Source organism: Siphateles boraxobius, unplaced genomic scaffold (genome assembly GCF_051911475.1).
Source record: "Siphateles boraxobius isolate OS27281-9 unplaced genomic scaffold, OSU_SipBor_1 8, whole genome shotgun sequence".
Taxonomy (NCBI): Eukaryota; Metazoa; Chordata; class Actinopteri; order Cypriniformes; family Leuciscidae; genus Siphateles; species Siphateles boraxobius.
Genome location: NW_027509208.1, coordinates 12775983 through 12793087, shown reverse-complemented (window position 1 = coordinate 12793087; position 17105 = coordinate 12775983). Strand labels below are relative to the sequence as shown.

General features: G+C 40.2%; 2 protein-coding genes across 16 annotated transcripts in view; one reads left to right on the top strand and one right to left on the bottom strand.

Moving 5' to 3' along the window:
- The window catches only part of ppp1r13bb (protein phosphatase 1, regulatory subunit 13Bb), a 59994-nt gene extending 49081 nt beyond the window's left edge, over nucleotides 1–10913 (top strand). For 5 of the 15 annotated variants that reach the window (XM_077220011.1, XM_077220009.1, XM_077220014.1 and 2 more), the window contains 9 exons: nucleotides 537–686; nucleotides 2333–2451; nucleotides 2542–3028; nucleotides 3569–4296; nucleotides 5420–5557; nucleotides 5646–5779; nucleotides 5936–6102; nucleotides 7773–7972; nucleotides 9698–10913. In XM_077220011.1, the coding sequence (XP_077076126.1) occupies nucleotides 537–686; nucleotides 2333–2451; nucleotides 2542–3028; nucleotides 3569–4296; nucleotides 5420–5557; nucleotides 5646–5779; nucleotides 5936–6102; nucleotides 7773–7972; nucleotides 9698–9739 (2165 nt within the window). In that variant the 3' untranslated portion in view covers nucleotides 9740–10913. The remainder of the gene's footprint in view (nucleotides 1–536; nucleotides 687–2332; nucleotides 2452–2541; nucleotides 3029–3568; nucleotides 4297–5419; nucleotides 5558–5645; nucleotides 5780–5935; nucleotides 6103–7772; nucleotides 7973–9697) is intronic. The other 10 variants (XM_077220017.1, XM_077220019.1, XM_077220018.1 and 7 more) reach the window with 3 other exon arrangements.
- Nucleotides 10914–12431: 1518 nt separating this feature from the next.
- Nucleotides 12432–16592, bottom strand: ckbb (creatine kinase, brain b). Its single transcript, XM_077220024.1, has 8 exons — nucleotides 16460–16592; nucleotides 15495–15699; nucleotides 14337–14491; nucleotides 14116–14248; nucleotides 13795–13966; nucleotides 13193–13316; nucleotides 12917–13106; nucleotides 12432–12835 (listed from the first exon to the last, which is right to left on the bottom strand). The coding sequence occupies exons 2-8, from the start codon at nucleotides 15685–15687 to the stop codon at nucleotides 12657–12659; spliced, it is 1146 nt and encodes a 381-aa protein (XP_077076139.1). The 5' UTR covers nucleotides 15688–15699; nucleotides 16460–16592; the 3' UTR covers nucleotides 12432–12656.
- Between the last annotated feature and the right edge of the window lie 513 nt (nucleotides 16593–17105).

Below are 17105 nucleotides of genomic sequence, written 5' to 3'. Positions count from 1 at the left end.
TGCCACCTTGTGGACCATCTAATTAGTGCAAAATATGTGGTTAGAAAAATCAATATGCACATACTATACTGTTGATGAAATGTATGTCATGCGCACAGCCGCACAACCTAGCGTACATACCAAAATATACTATGGGCTTAATAAGATTGGTGTTTGGTCAAGTGCTACAGTATTCCTGTAGCTCACACAGTTGAGCGAGGTGTTAACAATCCCAAGCTCATGGGTCTGATTCCCAGAGACTGCATCAGCTAATTAAATGTACACCTTGAATGCAGTGTAATTTGCAATCTGCAAATACGTAAATGTTAAAAAGTGGTTTGGTTCTTCTCTTCGAGATCACGGCATGTATCCCATTGCTTCCTGCTGTGGGTTCGCTCTCTTCAATTACTGTTTTATTATGAAGTTGATTTCTAATTTTCCTCACTTCTAACCTCTTGTGTCCTTTCTGCTCTGTGCTGTGCATACGTGTATGTGTCTCTTTTTTTCTCTTTGCTGTCGCTGTACTTTGATGTTGTGGGATTTGTGCGGGGGGTTAGATGGAGTGAGAAAGCCTCCCGGCCCTTGGAAGGTCTCTGATTTAGACATCATAGTGGACCCGATTGTTCCGCCCCCTCCAGAGCCCCGCCCAGGCCCAGGGGCTCCACCCCCAGTCACCTGCTCTGCGGCAGGGTCGAACAGCGCTTCTCGTGAGTGGGAAGGTGTCTGATGGAAGGCAGGAGGAATGGCCTATGAACCTTATTCAGTGTAGTGAGCAGGATCAAAGCAGTTGACTAAGTCTCATTGACTTGTAACATTACCCTATATGGCTCATGAGTCTCAATAATTACAAATACAGATTGTATAAGTAAATTAGTGTCATTGATCATGTGTCTCCTTTGTACATACGGTATGATTTTCTTGCTTCTATTGAAGCTTAAGATCTCAAATCATTCTGGAGAACATGATCATCAAGTTGCTGCTGTCATTAAAGCAAAAGAGACTAATCAAATACTAAGTCATTCTGAAAATCATGATAATTTGGGCAGTTTTTTTATGTTTTTGTGCTCACCAAGACTGATATATTTTATAAAAAATACAGTCAAAACAGTTACATGATATATTGGGAAATATTATTACAATGTAAAATGACTTTTCTATTTTAATATATTTTAAAATGTGATTTATTCCTGTGATGGCAAAGCTGAATTTTCAGCATCATTACTCCATTCTTCAGTGTCACATGATCCTTAAGAAATCATTCTAATTTGCTGATTTGCTGCTCAAGATACATTTCTTATTATCAATGTTGAAAAAGATTGTATTTTTATATATTTATGGAAAGTCCTTCAGGATTCTTTAATGAATAGAAAGTTCAATAGAACAGCATTTTGTTCAAATAGAAATCTTGTGTAACATCAAAAATCTCTTCAATAAGTCACTTTTGATCAAATATGCTCTTGCTAAATTAATCTATTTCTTTTAACAACAAAAAACAAATCTTACTGATCCCAAAGTTTTAAACGGCAGTGTAATGTAAAAAATGTATTAAATAAAAAATTTAAGCGTCTCTTACAGAGATTACTTTTTTCTAAGTAGAAGTAGGTTCTGTTAAAGTTCATATCCACTTAAAAAATCACAGAAAGACAGTTTTCCAAACAGAATGTCAAAATTATAGGTTTTTCATGAGCAATTGTACCTTAATGATACACTAGATCCTGCCGCCTGGTTAATTAAATTCACCCTACTCTTTACTGCAGTTCAATATGAGTCAAAATCTGCTGATCCTGTATTTTGGGGAGTATGTGTGTATATGATTGTGTGTGCAACAATGTAATTAGATGTGTGAGGTCTCATGAGTAAGAGTGAGGGTGAATGTATGTGTTGGCATGAGAAGCTCTACCCTGATTAGGTTCACTGGGCTTTCTACTTCTTCCTCAGTACATTTAAACTCACTAAATTACTGGTTCCATAGTTCATCATACTCTTAACATTCAGCTAACTTGTTGACTTCACACAAAATGTGCACGCCACACATCAAGCTCTTTCAAGTTCTGAAATCGTCAAGATATCTTGCAGTCAACAATATTCATGCAGGCTTTGCAGAATAGCATTATCTTACGATTTAGGGTCATCTGAACTGTTCTTGTAGATGTAAGGAAGTTAACTTAATTTCCACATGCAAGATTGTTACACTTCATATCTCCTAACACAAGAACATACCTAGACAACTTTAGAAATCATGTCTAATATATTAGCAGTGCAGTTCGTCATACTGCTGTAATCATAAATGTGCTTGTGAGGGGTTTTGTCATTTCTGATCTTGTTCTATTGCTCCCTTTCTTTCCCTTTCTAGCTAATGATGCCGGTTGGCCCACCCTCAACAAGAGCAACACATCAGTCAAGCCACCTGACTGGAAGGAGTCTGGAACAGACACGACCACGGCATCGCCTGCAGGCACTCCTGCAGATAAGGTACGTCTAACCAACACCAGCATACACAATTGCCCTCTTATTATTTTACCATCATAAAGTGTTTTCCTGTTTGTTTTTTCCCCCCTTTACATTCAGGATTCCAGTAAAATGGGCTCAGGTCCTCCTCTCAACAAGCCCCAGCCTCCCCCATATGGAGCCCATACCAGCAACCACCCCCTCTCATCTGCCAACTCGGGTTCCACCAGCTCCTTGGATCGCCGCAAGGACGTTCCACTCCGGCCAGTGCCCAGCCTACCCAACAACCCCCCGCCGCTGCCGGCCTGGCCCCGTGTCCCCTCTACACCCTCCGGCTCGTCATCTCAGCAGATCCAGCAGCGCATTTCTGTTCCCCCCAGTCCCACCTTCCAGCCCAGTCCACCCTTTTTCCCCCCCGGGGAGAGACCAGACCCTCCTCTAGCTGTTGCGGTAAGGCCGTTCATCCCAGATAAGGGCTCCAGACCGCAGTCACCCAGAAAGGGCCCAGCCACCATGAACTCAAGCTCCATCTACCACATGTACCTACAACAGGCAGCCCCAAAGAACTACCCTCTGAACATCAAACCTGCAGTCAAAGCAGGTATACATCAGCAGATATTAACTGAAGTCAACTTTAAATTGCATTTTGTGTGGAAAATTATGAAATTTCATGAGCTCTTCATAATAATAAATACCCATGAAAAAGTATAGTAGAAATGTCTGAATACCGCTATAATAAAATGTGCATCTATAAATCAATATGCTTAGAATAAAAGATTGCTCTTGGGATTCTATGAATCAGTATGATTAATATGAAAATAAAAACATATCTGTATTTTTACACAGTCCATGTTCACACAGGATGCATCTTAGTGTTTTTAAAAACAGATAGATGCGGTACAACAGAATGCAGGTGTCTTTTTAACTTTAAAAAAGTGTCAAATTCCCCACTGAAAAAAAAAAACAGCTAAAAACATCACAGGTGTCAAAGATTTAATTTTAGCACTTCACATAGAAAAAGAGCAAACTGATTCAAGAATGAAGTGTCCTCTATGAATTATGAGGTTTATTTCTTGATTATGTGTTTGTGTTTTATTTCTGAGTACAGTATAATTGAGTATTTTGTTATTTTTGCCTGCAGTATATGGTAAGCCAGTCCTGCCTCCCAGCTCTACACCCCCCTCCCCCTTACTTTTCGGGGGCTCTGGGGCCTTTCCTGCCCTGCAGGGTCCCGGAGGAGACATGTTGGATCTTGAGCTGGACTTCGATGGTCAATTCATAGGTGTTCCTGAGCCGCCACCACCCAGCGTGGACCACATCCCACGACCTCTCAGCCCCACTAAACTCACACCCATGGTGCACTCCCCGATGCGCTACCAGAGCGATGCTGAACTGGAGGTCTTACGCAAGAAACTGGCCAATGCTCCACGGCCGCTTAAGAAGCGCAGCTCGATTACAGAGCCAGAGGGCCCCAATGGGCCCAACATCCAGAAACTTCTCTATCAGCGGTTCAACACCCTAGCTGGAGGGATGGAGGGAGGTGTGAGTGGAGGTGGAGGAGTGACTCCATTCTACCAGCCCTCCGTTGCCACAGGTGAAATGCTCTTTGATGCAGACAATGGGAATCCACCCTCAGAAACGCCTGCCACGTCCTCTGAGGGTGCTGTTGTTGAGGACGTTGTCCTGCAAGGTGACGCCAATGATAATGAGCCCCTAGAGCAAGCGTTTGAGCCGCTGACCCCTCCGGCACCAGAACCATCAGAAGACAGTAACAACAACCCAGCAGAACCTGTAGCGGTTTTGCCGAGTCCTGTAGCTGAGGCCAGCACCCCTGAAGAGGCAGACACCTCACCCTCATCCCAACCCACGGTTGGTTTACTGATACATATATTATATATTACTAATAATAACAATAGTCATAATCAATTATTGCATATACATATTATTTAGATTATAATTATTGTATATAAATATTATTTAGATTGTTAGTATTGTATATTACAATACAGTCTAAAAACATAATATTACCTATTATATAATAATAAATATTTTTTATTGTATTGTAATGTGCCATCTAAATAATACATTTGCTATAATTAAATTATTATTATTATTATTATTATTATTATTATTTATTACAACATAAAATGTGCCATTTTAAAAAATGGTCACATGTTTTATATCTCAAATCTGCAGAAAGGACTACATGAAATCCGGCATTTACTATTCCATTTCAAATTAAAAATCAGTATAAAGTATCTGATTAAATTTGCAAATTTTAAAATGCGTTTTTCAGTCATACTGAATAGTTTTTGTTTTTTGGGCATTTTGGCATATGCCGTTCAACAGTTTGGGGTCAGTAAATATTTTTTTTAAAGAAAATAATTCCTTTATTCAGCAAGGATGCATTAAATGAATCAAAAGTTTTTAATATAACAAAAGATTTATATTTTAAATAAATGCTGTTCTTTTAAACTTTCTATTCATCAAAGAATCCTGAAAAAAAAAAATAGTTTCCAACAAAATATTAAGTAGAACAACATTTTTCAACATTGATAGAAATAAGCACTAAATCAGCATATTAGAATGATAGAAAAATCTATGTGCAACATTATGTCCGAATACACTCAATTTGACAGCCATATGAATGTATGAAATCTTACTTATGTTCTCATGTGCCTTGTGAGGTAAGATGTAAGATGTCATGACAGAAACGAGCAAATTTCCTGTTTCCATCCCCTCTTCTCACACTGACATCTACTCTCAATCGCTGTGTATTGGAAAGTCTCGTCGTGTTGACCTCGTTAATGTTTACATCACTACTATAGCAGCTGATGTAGATGCACCAGATATTGACATGGCTGATTTGTACAAACCCATCAGATTAAATCGCTTACAACAATATAGACAGTCAGTCCTAAAGATCAGAATTGAAAAACAAATGAGGTTGAGTCCTGTACGAACAAAGCCTAACATTCCATGTCCTCAACAGGGCAAACGCACTAACCTAAAAAAGCCAGACTCAGAGCGCACAGGTCACGGCCTTAGAGTGAAGTTCAACCCACTCGCCCTGCTGCTGGATGCCTCACTGGAGGGCGAGTTTGATCTCGTACAAAGGATAATCTATGAGGTATGTATATTGGTGAATGCCATGTGGCGTAGTGAACACAGATTGATTTTTATTAACCACTTCCCATTTAATTCTTCTAATTTCTTAGGTTGTCAATCCCAGCACCCCTAATGATGAGGGCATCACACCCCTTCATAACTCTGTGTGCGCTGGACACCACCACATCGTCAAGTTCCTGCTGGACTTTGGTGTTAATGTGAATGCAGCCGACAGTGATGGCTGGTGAGGACACATTGTTGGGTCTGTCAGTGGGAAAGAGATTGATCAGTCAATAAAAGCTAACAGGTGTGGAATAGACGGACTCACTGACATGCGTGTGTGTGTGTGTGTGTGTGTGTGTGTGTGTGTGTGTGTGTGTGTGTGTGTGTGTGTGTGTAGGACGCCCTTGCATTGTGCCGCCTCCTGTAACAGCGTGCACCTGTGTAAGCTGCTGGTGGAGTCTGGTGCTGCCATCTTTGCCACCACCATCAGTGATGTGGAGACGGCAGCTGACAAATGTGAGGAGATGGAGGAGGGTTTCATACAGTGCTCACAGTTTCTCTATGGTAAGAGCATCTTTCTATTCCTCTCAGGAGAATTACTGTATTTGGCCTTCTCTCACACCATCCCATTTGATAACTCTAACTAATTTTTTTGGGAAAGTAAAGGCAGTTTAGAAAATATATATTTCTATTTTCAAATTAACCAAACAATCCATTTGTGCATCTCAATATTAGACACCCAGCCTAATTTGAATGATAAAAAAACCAGGCAAGTGCATAAAATAAGCTATCAAAATCTTGAAAAAATGAGCAGTAGTCTCTGCTTTCAAACGCCTGGGGCGTATCCGCTGGCTGGGCTGAAACCACGCCTACTCGTGGTTAAGCTGCCGTTGCCACAATCAACTGTCACCCGCTACAGCCGGAATGGATGCTCCTAGCAGCTTATTAGGTTAATTATAACATAAGCGCACAAGTCAACTTACACTCATTGGTGGGCACGCACTGCCGATGATGTCACCAGTTGTCGGCGCAGGAGGATGAAGGCCGAGGCGGGAGATAGTCGTTCGGCCCCATTCACCAGTAACAGCGGATTATCAGTGAATCCCAGTTGTCTCCAATGAAAGTTTATAAAACTATCCCGTGTAAAATTATCACTACAGAGGCGGGTGTTTGCGGTGATCCTCAGCTCTCCATCAAGGTGGCTCTTCACAAAATTAATCCACCCCTTCTTGATGTGATCGTATTTAGGAAATTTAAATAAGGACACCGATCTGTTTTGTATGTGATCGCATCCAGGTAGTACGCATTTCCGTGACGAAGACATAGCTAACTAGCAAACTGTAAGCTGTAGTAACTAATAATACTGGCAGTAACTCGCGATTGAGCGGCAAACTGATGCGAATGTGCTCTATTTATATTGTTAGGGGAGCGGCCAGCCTCAGGGGCTCCAGTGCGTCATCAGGTAGGGGCGGGGCCAGGAGCTCAGGCACTCCAGTGCGTCATCGAGTACCCTTTTAGCCCCGCGCAAAAAATTCGTAAAATATCAATGGTGAAAACTGTTTAATGGTCTAACTCCACAATTCAGTACTTCACAGTTCACAGTCTTTGTAATGTGTTTCAGCAATACAATTCTAATGTGTTTAGAATTGTTTTTTAAAATTGCCTTTACAGGGACTTTAAGTAAATAAACAAACAAACAAATTAAGTGCTATTAATGATAATTTCTCTTTAATGTTAATGTCTCTTCAATATTTACTGATATTATAGATTTGTTAATGTAGAATGTGTCATTGAACATATGTTTACTGTATTCTCATTACATTTTAGCCTTTAACTAGCAGATGTCCTCAGCGTACAGAGTTTAGAGCGCTTTGAATGAAGTGAACCAATCGCTGTACAAATTATTATTATATTATTAATTATCGAATTATTTCTGATGGATCATGTGACACTAAAGACTGAGAAATTCAGCTTTGACAACACAGGAATAAATTACATTTTTAAAATACATTAAAATAGAAAACAGTTTTTTTTAAATTGCAGTAATATTTCATGAGAGCATGAGAGACTTTTTTTCAAAAACATTAAAACATCTCACTGACCAACTTTTTAATCAATATTATTTCTCAATCCTCAGCAATATAATTATGTGTGGTGCTCAAGTTAATGCTATAATATTGTACTGCATGAGACACATACCGTATTAAGAGCTTTCTCTCTGTGTGTGTTTACAGGCGTGCAGGAGAAGTTGGGCGTGATGAATAAAGGAGTTGTGTACGCTCTGTGGGAGTATGAGGCTCAGAGCGCAGATGAGCTTTCCTTTCAGGAGGGAGACGCCATTACTGTCTTACACAGGAAGGACGATACCGAGACAGACTGGTGGTGGAGTAAACTCAACGACAAAGAGGGCTATGTGCCACGTAACCTATTGGGGGTAGGTGCACACATAGGCTATAATTGTGCTTTACTTCAGTGTGTATTGAGTGTGGCACATAGTCCTGTCGCGATAATCAATAAATCAATTAATCGCACGATAAAAAAAATTTGCTCGATTATTTTTTCCGGCCGCGATAATTTCCATTTGTATGCTTGTTTGTTTTCCTCATCTCTCTCTCTCTCTCTCTCTCTCTCTCTCTCTCTCTCTCTCTCTACCAAAGAGACTGGATGACAATATCAACGCTGACCGCCACACATTGATTTTCGGATGTTTTTTTTTATTATTATTGTTTTTATTTACTGAGCCTATTCACAATTGTATTTGATTGCAGAGCGCTGTAGCGCGTCCCTCTCTCTCGCGCGCGCGCTCTCTCACGGTACTGATCCACTTTTGCGACACGACTGAAGCGTGGTGTCGCACGCCTCTCCACATTTGTAAGTTGATGGGCGTTCCTCAAGTTTACCGCTATGGGCGTGGTTTTGACCCAGCGGCCAGTCTAGAACAAAGGCCCCTCGAGAGACTACTTCTATTGGATTTACGCGTCAAGTTTGACGATTCCTTTGCATAAAGATGGGCATCGGCCAGCTTTTTGACGCGCAGCATTTTTCCAAATGAAGCGCCGCCTTCCCGGGATGCTTTGCAGGCGCGTTAAAGTCGCGTGACTTCACCCATAGGAATAAAGTGGAGTGCGGCGCGACTGAAGTGTCGCACGGACAAGTGGATCAGTACCGTCACCCTCATATGAGGCGCCGTCTAGGGCTTAAATCAAACTTCATTCACGCACACATATATGAAACACTTGCATACACATATATTAAGTAGTCAATCATACATGTATACTGCTGAATGCTCAAACAAATACATATGAAATGCACAACGACACACCTAAAGTCGCTCACGCACATACACGCAAACTCTACACACACGAGATGCGTGCACACACAAACTCTCCACGCACATAGCCTACTCATATGAGACACGCGTGCGCACACAAACTCTCCAGGCACATATGAGACACGCGCGCACACACACAAACTCGCGCGCAGTCATATGAGGCGCGTGCGCACAAACTCTCCACGCACATACTCAAATGAGACGCGAGCGCACACACACGACACACACACACACACACACACACACAAACTCGCGCACAAACTCATATGAGACGCGAGCACACACACACAAACTAGCGCACATACTCATATGAGACGAATGGTCACACAGTACATGATGCATATGATTCTCAGTGTGAACGGAAGTCACACATTGGTGTCTGTCATTGGAAGTCACACCAAAAAGTGCATTTTTTGTTAACAGAGACAGAGTCCGTTGCTTTTATGGTTTTTGTTTTTTTTGTCTATTTAAACAGTCTTTAGAAATAAAAGTTTATTGATCTTTGAAAAGGTGTACCTGCATTATTATGCCATTATCATTATTTTAGATGAAAATGGTCTCAGAACGACAATATTATCGTTTATTATCAATATTATCGTTTATCGCAATAATTTCTTGGACAATTTATCGTCCAGCAAAATTTGTTATCGTGACAGGCCTAGTGGCACACCACTAGTGTCACAATTGATAATCACATAATCACAATTGATTTGATCAATTTAATGCATCCTTGCTGAATAAATGTATTCATATCTTTCCAAACCCCCCTTTTTAACAGTAATGTATATTATGAAATGACTGGTTATGTGTTTCTTTGTTTCTCTGCAGCTGTACCCCAGAATAAAGCCACGTCAGAGGTCTCTGGCGTAACCCTCTTCTGGGTAACTGACTGGACTGATGTCTCGAGGTGTTGAGCCTCCATCGTTCACCTCTATGTGCCACTCGGACAACAGAAGGGGTGAAGCTGCTAAGCCCTGAACCGGGAGGCACAATCAACCCCACTACCCACAAACCCACTCTCCAGCCAACACCAGGCCAAACAAGCAGCCTCAGGTTTCTCGGTCTGCCCCCGTCAGCTCTGCTTCATGGCCTCCGTATATCCCCCTCCACTCCTCTCACGGTTTCTTATATCCATGTAAAATAGCTGTACATCACACCTTGTGGATCAAGCACTAATCTCTTTGACTAGAGCTTTCCTTTATGTGTAGTTGCATTGCTGAAAGGACCAGGGCAGGCAGTGCTCTGTCAAAGTGAGATTTTTGAGTACTTTTAATTGAACTGGATGAATGAGAGCTGATATGTTATATATGTTTAAAACAAAGGACTTGCGCGTGAATCTTATAGCTCATCTACAAAACGAGTGTATAGACTGGAAGAGAGCAGAGAACAAAATATACTTAGTTTGCATAGAATGATTATTCTGATCTATGACTGAAAAACCCCATATACTGATAGGCATGTATATGATTCATAAAGGTGCATATGAGTGAGGGTGTATGGGATTTATGTATGATGTAAGTGAGATTTTTCTTTTTTCACTGCAGTGAGCATCCTACAGAAGTGTGAAGTTCAGATAAGAGTTTTTCACAGCATTGGAGTGTTTTGAAGAGTGTGTGAAGTGTGCAGAGATTGAGATGAACCATCATTATCAATCAGTATTTAGCCTACAGGTACTGACACTATATTATGTTCTTGTCAGGATTTGCTGGAGTGCGACAGCTTGCTTGAATTCAGCTGAAAATGTTCTGCGCATTTACATTTATTTTACACATTTTTTTTTTTTAAATGTTGCTTTATATTTTATCAGCCCATTACACTCCACTCCTGTTTTTAGTCATGTGATTTTTATATTCTGCCGTTGAGGCAATAAAGAGCTTTATTGTGGAGTTTAACCTTGTAAATACTGTGAGGATGGGAGAGGAGACATGCTTGACTCAATGCTGTTAGACTAAACTGCCCGTGTGGGCTTCTGTGAAATACAGTGACTCGCACCTTGTGTTCTATACATGTGCACAAATAAAAAGAAACGAGTCGTAGCCAGAAATCATGTTATGCTCAGTCTCTGTGATTTTACTTGATAAATATATTTTAACATCTGGGTTTACATTCAGTCCAGATTTGAAACCAGTCACTATTCATTCACCTAATCATTTAGAATTTGAGCAACTCTGCCTGTGCATTATATATTTCTTTAAACATTTTAATTCTGCGGGACCGGATGTTGTCTTTAATTAGTCAGGTACAATGGGGCGAAATAATTATACGATTAAAATGTTTCACTGCATTTTAAATCGAATAGCGAAAGTGTTATTTAGATAGTTGTCGTAGAATTGACGGGCTTTGTCACATCGTGCGTACGTGTTACTTTTCTCTGCGATTTTGGGGTTGACAAAGATTTTTGCAGCGATTTTTGGGCGGGTCTTTTCATGCTGTAAGTGTTAACTATCAAAAATGTATGATTCGTAATTAAAATAACGAGATAACTCTGTACAATGAATGATTTCTTAGAATAATATTGCTGGCTAAACACACCACACCTGTAGTATACGGGGAAAATATGGTTAACGAAATTTTGGTTAGGTAATTTAATGCATGGTTTCCGAAAAAAAGTATTTTAGAACTTAACTTTAGAATAAAGTATGGATTAAAAAGAGATCAAAACAAAGCGCAACAAAATATTGAAGTCCTTAAGGGTGTATATCCTATTATGGCCACTAGGTGTCAGCATACGACCAGTTTGACAACGCATACGACAGAATACTTTGGAATTATAAAATGCAATAAGAACTAGTATTCTCTTCAAACCACAAATGTGATCCTGGATCACAAAAAACAATCTTAAGTAGCACGGGTATATTTGTGGGAATAGCCAACAATACATTTTATGGGTCAAAATTATCAATTTTTCTTTTATGCCAAAAATCATTAGCATATTAAGTAAAGATCATGTTCCATGAAGATATTTTGTAAATTTCCTGCCGTAAATGTATAAAACATTTATTTTGGTGAGTGAATGCAGCACAATCACGAACATAAAATGGACAACTTTAAAGGCGATTTTCTCAATGTTTAGATTTTTTGCACCCTCAGATTCCAGATTTTTAAATGGTTGTATCTCGGCCAAATATTGTTCTATCCTAAAAAAGCTTTAAGCTGGAAAGCTTATTTATTCAGATTTCATGTGATGTATAAAACTCAATTTTAAAAAAATGACCCATATGACTGGTTTTGTCATCCAGGGTCACAAATGCTCTTGAGACTGTGGTTCCTGTACTAGGGCAAATCAGTAATGATCTTGTGACATTTTTGGACCCCTTATAAAATGGCCTTCAAGCACAGGGATTAACCATTGTATCCTATTATAGAAAGCACACCATGACAATCTTTACAGTTTAAAAACTGCAAATACAAAATAAACATTTAACATCTAGAAAACCAAGTTCAACGAGGCATTTGATTCTGGCAACTGGACAAACGCAGAACAGAGGAAAATGAACTTATGGTTCCATGAAATTACAGCAAACAAATAGTTTGAGCAAGCAATAATATGCACACAAGAAACTCCATGGGCCAAAGAGACTTTATTTCTGGTGTTAAACTCCATCTTCAACATTGCAGGACGTTTGAAATACAAAATCCTTCACACTGATGGAAGACTCGTCTAACTTTAGTGCCACTACCGTTTGGGTGGAGTGTATGTTCCTTGATGTGGTTAAGATTATTGGTACTGGAGGAAAGGAGGACTGGTGGAGTTAGGGAAGGAGTTAAATTAGGATTCACGAAGTGTTCACTTCTGCTCAGGCATGAGGTCATCGATCGACTGGCCTGCCTCCAGGCGTTTCTCCATATCTACAAGCAGCTTAACTCCATCCACCACCATCTGAACCAGCTCAACCTCAGAGAAGCCCAAACGGTCAGCGTTGGAGATGTCAAAGACACCACCTACTGCAGCTGTGTCCACACCACCTGTTGAAGAGAGAAGGTTAGTATTGGACATGACATTCTGTACAGGTAATACAGGATTGTATGGCTCAGCTGAATATATACCTGTTCCACGCTTTTGGAGCCTCAGTCGCTTGAGGATCTCACCGAATTTCTCATGCTTACTGACGTTGGGAAGTTTGACATGGACGCCACCACGCAACCCTGTGCCCAGGTTGGAGGGGCAGGTTAGGATGTAGCCCAAGTGCTCGTTCCACATGAACTCATGGCCCTTCTCTTTGAACAATTCCTCAATCTGCAAGACAAGCGGATTAAGCCTTAAAAATCTGCCAACATTGGAGCTGCAGAAAGTGTTACTAAAGTGACCAGAAAAACAAACACCTTTGTGAGGCCAGTGCAGAAGCGATTGAAGACTTCCTTCATATTGCCTCCTTTCTGCATGGAGATGACACGAAGATGGTCTTCCTCGTTCACCCAGACAAGGAATGTCTTATTGTCATTGTGCCTAAAAGCATTAAGAAATAATACAAATTATACATAAAAATAATACATCACATATAACACCCCTCCTCCCCCCCTTTAACATGAAATACTATCAGCTCCAACATGGTTAGTAAAAAAAATAAAAAATTCATTTAATAATTATTTATTTTTGATAAAATGATACACGAACCAAATAATCTTTATACAGGGTAAGAAAATAAGAATTGATATATAAAATCTCATTAGTTAAGCTGGCACCTAAATTAATCATTTTGTAATGTAAAATACATATAATGAACTATAAAATATCTTCGCACCAACATGGCTATTTTTCATAGCCAGTTGAAATTACAAATTTTATAAATAAATATTTTATTATCTCTTAGATTATTATTGTTATTATGATCGCACCTACATGGATCCATTTAGTAAATTGGAACAAAGTCCAAATTGAACCCAAAATTGAGAGGAGCGATGAACCCAAAAGCCGGTTCACTCACCAGATCCCTCTGCCATCGGGCCAGTCACGGGCCATCCCAGAGGCCAGCAGCAGTGGGGACACAGGCTTATCAAACAGGAAGTGGTCATCAATCAGCTGCTGCTGCTCCTCGTCCGTCATATCCTTGAGGGCATAATACTTTCCGTTAAGATCGCCATCAAGGACTCCCAAAGCTGTGAATAAAAATAAATAAAAACACATCACAACAGACATACGGCATTACAGTGGATGCTTGAATCACTTATGTTTCCGCCCACTCCTCTTGAGCAACCAATCGTGAATCAAGCACATCCTATGCAAACAGAAGACAAGGCGAGCTCACCCTCGACGGACAGACTCTCGATGCCGCGTCTCTCCCCGCGGCTGCAGTGAGGAGGGAGGCAGAAACCACGGATGCTCCTGCCGGTTCGCACTCTGGAGCTCAGAACGTAGTTTGGGTCAAGGTCGTCTCCGCCCTATTAAAAACACGACTAAAATTAGCAGCGGACTTATAATGAAACGTTAAACCCAATTAGATGCACCAGACGGAGAGACGCAGAGTACCTGCAGGTTGTCTGGGTTCAGGTCAGTCTTGTGTTTGTCTGTGGGTTTATATCCACCATGACGGTCCTCAATGATGGGATCCAGAAGATCTTTGAACACCTCATATGTCTCCTCGTCTCCAGCAACGCAGCCCACCGTCATGATGAAAGGATGCCCTGGAACACCACAGATCAGCAGTCAGACAAATCATGGACTAATCATTTGTTGTGGTGACAAAAAGAACGTTTTGGACATTTAACATTGACTGCAAACCGGTTGGGCGGTTTTCACATACAACCTTGTGTTGTCAATTAGGAGTCAAATGCATGAAAACACTTATACTGAAGTGCATAACATGCACTAGCCACCGGGATTACAAGCAGCACTATGCAAAGCATGCACATTATGTTTGTACATTACAGGTTCACTGTTCATTTTGGACATATCTGGCCCAAGAATGCTTTGAATGGGTCCATCAGGGTCAGTGCAACACCACCACCACAACGAAAGCCCAACGCATGCTTTGTAAAAGTTCTTGTATAGGAGGCAGCCCAAGGAGGCTTCCCCAGAGTCCTGGTAACTCAAAAGTACAGATATTCAGAAATAATATTCAAGGTCGCTTTTGTACCAATTTGACACAAATGATCAGACTACAACAATAAAAAGTCACTATTGTCATTTGTGCAAAATGTTTTGTGATCTTAATGGTCTAAGATCATTGGTGAGGTCTTATGAATAAGCTAGATAATTATCACATGAGGATGACTGCTATTATATATATAGATTTTTATTTATTTAATAATACATATTTATTTTTTGGTATTATATGGCAATTAAAACAAAAACTTGCTAATTGGCTTCAGGCAGTATTGGGGAAGGACATCCCCCTACTAGAGAACATTTGATTGGTTAAAAATAGTGTAGTGCAGGATGAGTCATCAAAATCTTTGGTCACTTCTTCCAGTAACAGGGACGGATACAATTTAAGTGCATTTTGCTAAACATAACTTACATGTTTCTTGACATTCAGCTCAGCATATAGACAAGCTTAAAGCAAACACTGTGTGTGTGGGGGGGAAATTGACATCGAGTCATGAATACCTTAACATGAGCACCACCATACAACAGAGCGCCGGTAGAAATACGGGCACCTTTACATTTTGAAGATAGGCCATTTACCTGGGTTGTCAACTCCGGTTTGAATGACGTCATCCAGGGTAAATCCGCTGGGGGTTTGTTTGTCCCGAAGGTTTGCGTACATGTCGGGAGTCAGCACCTTCGCCATGTGATTGTTGTGCTTGCTGAGGTCGGGATACTCCTGCTCGGCGGAGTACTTCATCTTCAGCTGATTGTGAGTGTTACCGAAAGGCATGGTTGCGTCTACCTGGTGCAAATATTTGGAAACAAGGATGTTAAAATCGGATTAAAAAACGAGAACAAAGCCAGCCCCTCAGCTGCATTAATAATGACGTAACCGCATTAAAGCTTATTTTCTAAAACAGGAGAATGTGTTTATATTCGCTTAAACCGTTACAGCAACAAACGGTCGTGGTATGACGATAATTGGGTTCAGTGATGTGTCATGTCACGCGGGCAGTAAATATGATGGAATGTCGAGTGCGCGTCAAATAATTGACGCCTTATTATAAAATGCGTTCAAATGCATGCAGTTTTTGAATGTTATGTAATGCCTACTGTGCATTACGAACGTCTTGTATGGGAAACATTTATTATTCTTTGAAGCATACGAATGCGTAATGCGCAACGTCTCCAAAGACCTTGCAGAAAGAGGCTGACTGCAAGGTCGTTGCTGATGTTTGGGACAAAAGCAGCATATCATGCACATATCCGTGTTCTCTTGGCAAAAATTTAAAGCGTTTAAATGTCTTTGTATTGACATTACTGGGCTTTCTACACATTTAAATCCTTTAGGTAAATGTAATCAGCGCATAGCAAATTGCCAACAGAGCTTGAATGCACGTTTAAGGTCTTGATATTGATGCATTCCCTAATCATACTTAAATTATTAACATAGCCCACAAATATATGTTTTTGTAAATTGACTTGGCAGCGTTATCATATCACAACTTCTAATTATTAGAACTATAAAGACTTGTTTTAATGATTTTAAACAAAAACCATACCTTATACTGATTTTCTTTGGGAAAGCGGAATTAATCCTTCCTAAAGTCCACCAGAACCCACACAAAGACTGATAATGGTGTCCAGAAATAATCGGCTTTGTGAGGTTTTTATATCGAGCTCAAGCTCTCCTCTGATTGGACGCTATTTGAGTCCATTCATTCTATTGGACAGGGCGTCGCATCACCTCCACAACATCCACTATTTGCTTACATTGATCACATGATTCCTTGACGGTTCTCCTTGTCATGATTGACAACAAAATTGAACAATGTGGAATTCGTTCACAGGCATTATTCATCAAGACTCTCATGTTTTGTTTTGTGCTGGATGGATAATTTAATCCACACTGTTTTAAAGAAAGAAATATGTCTGTTAATGTTTGCTTAGCTCTCTAAATATCACGCTAATGCAGCATCATGTAGTGTGGATGTGGTTTTGTTTTCCCAGGAAATGAATTTTGTGAAGCATTTGTTACTGGTTTTAATGTTCTCATCTTGTATATTGCACTGTGAAGCATTGTTTATGCAAGTGCTTATTTTTTTTCTGTCTTCATTAAACCCTTGCTTTTAATTTAGGTGTTACATGATACATTCATGGCATTATCAGTATAAAAATAAATATGAAATAATAAAATGCTTTAGTCTC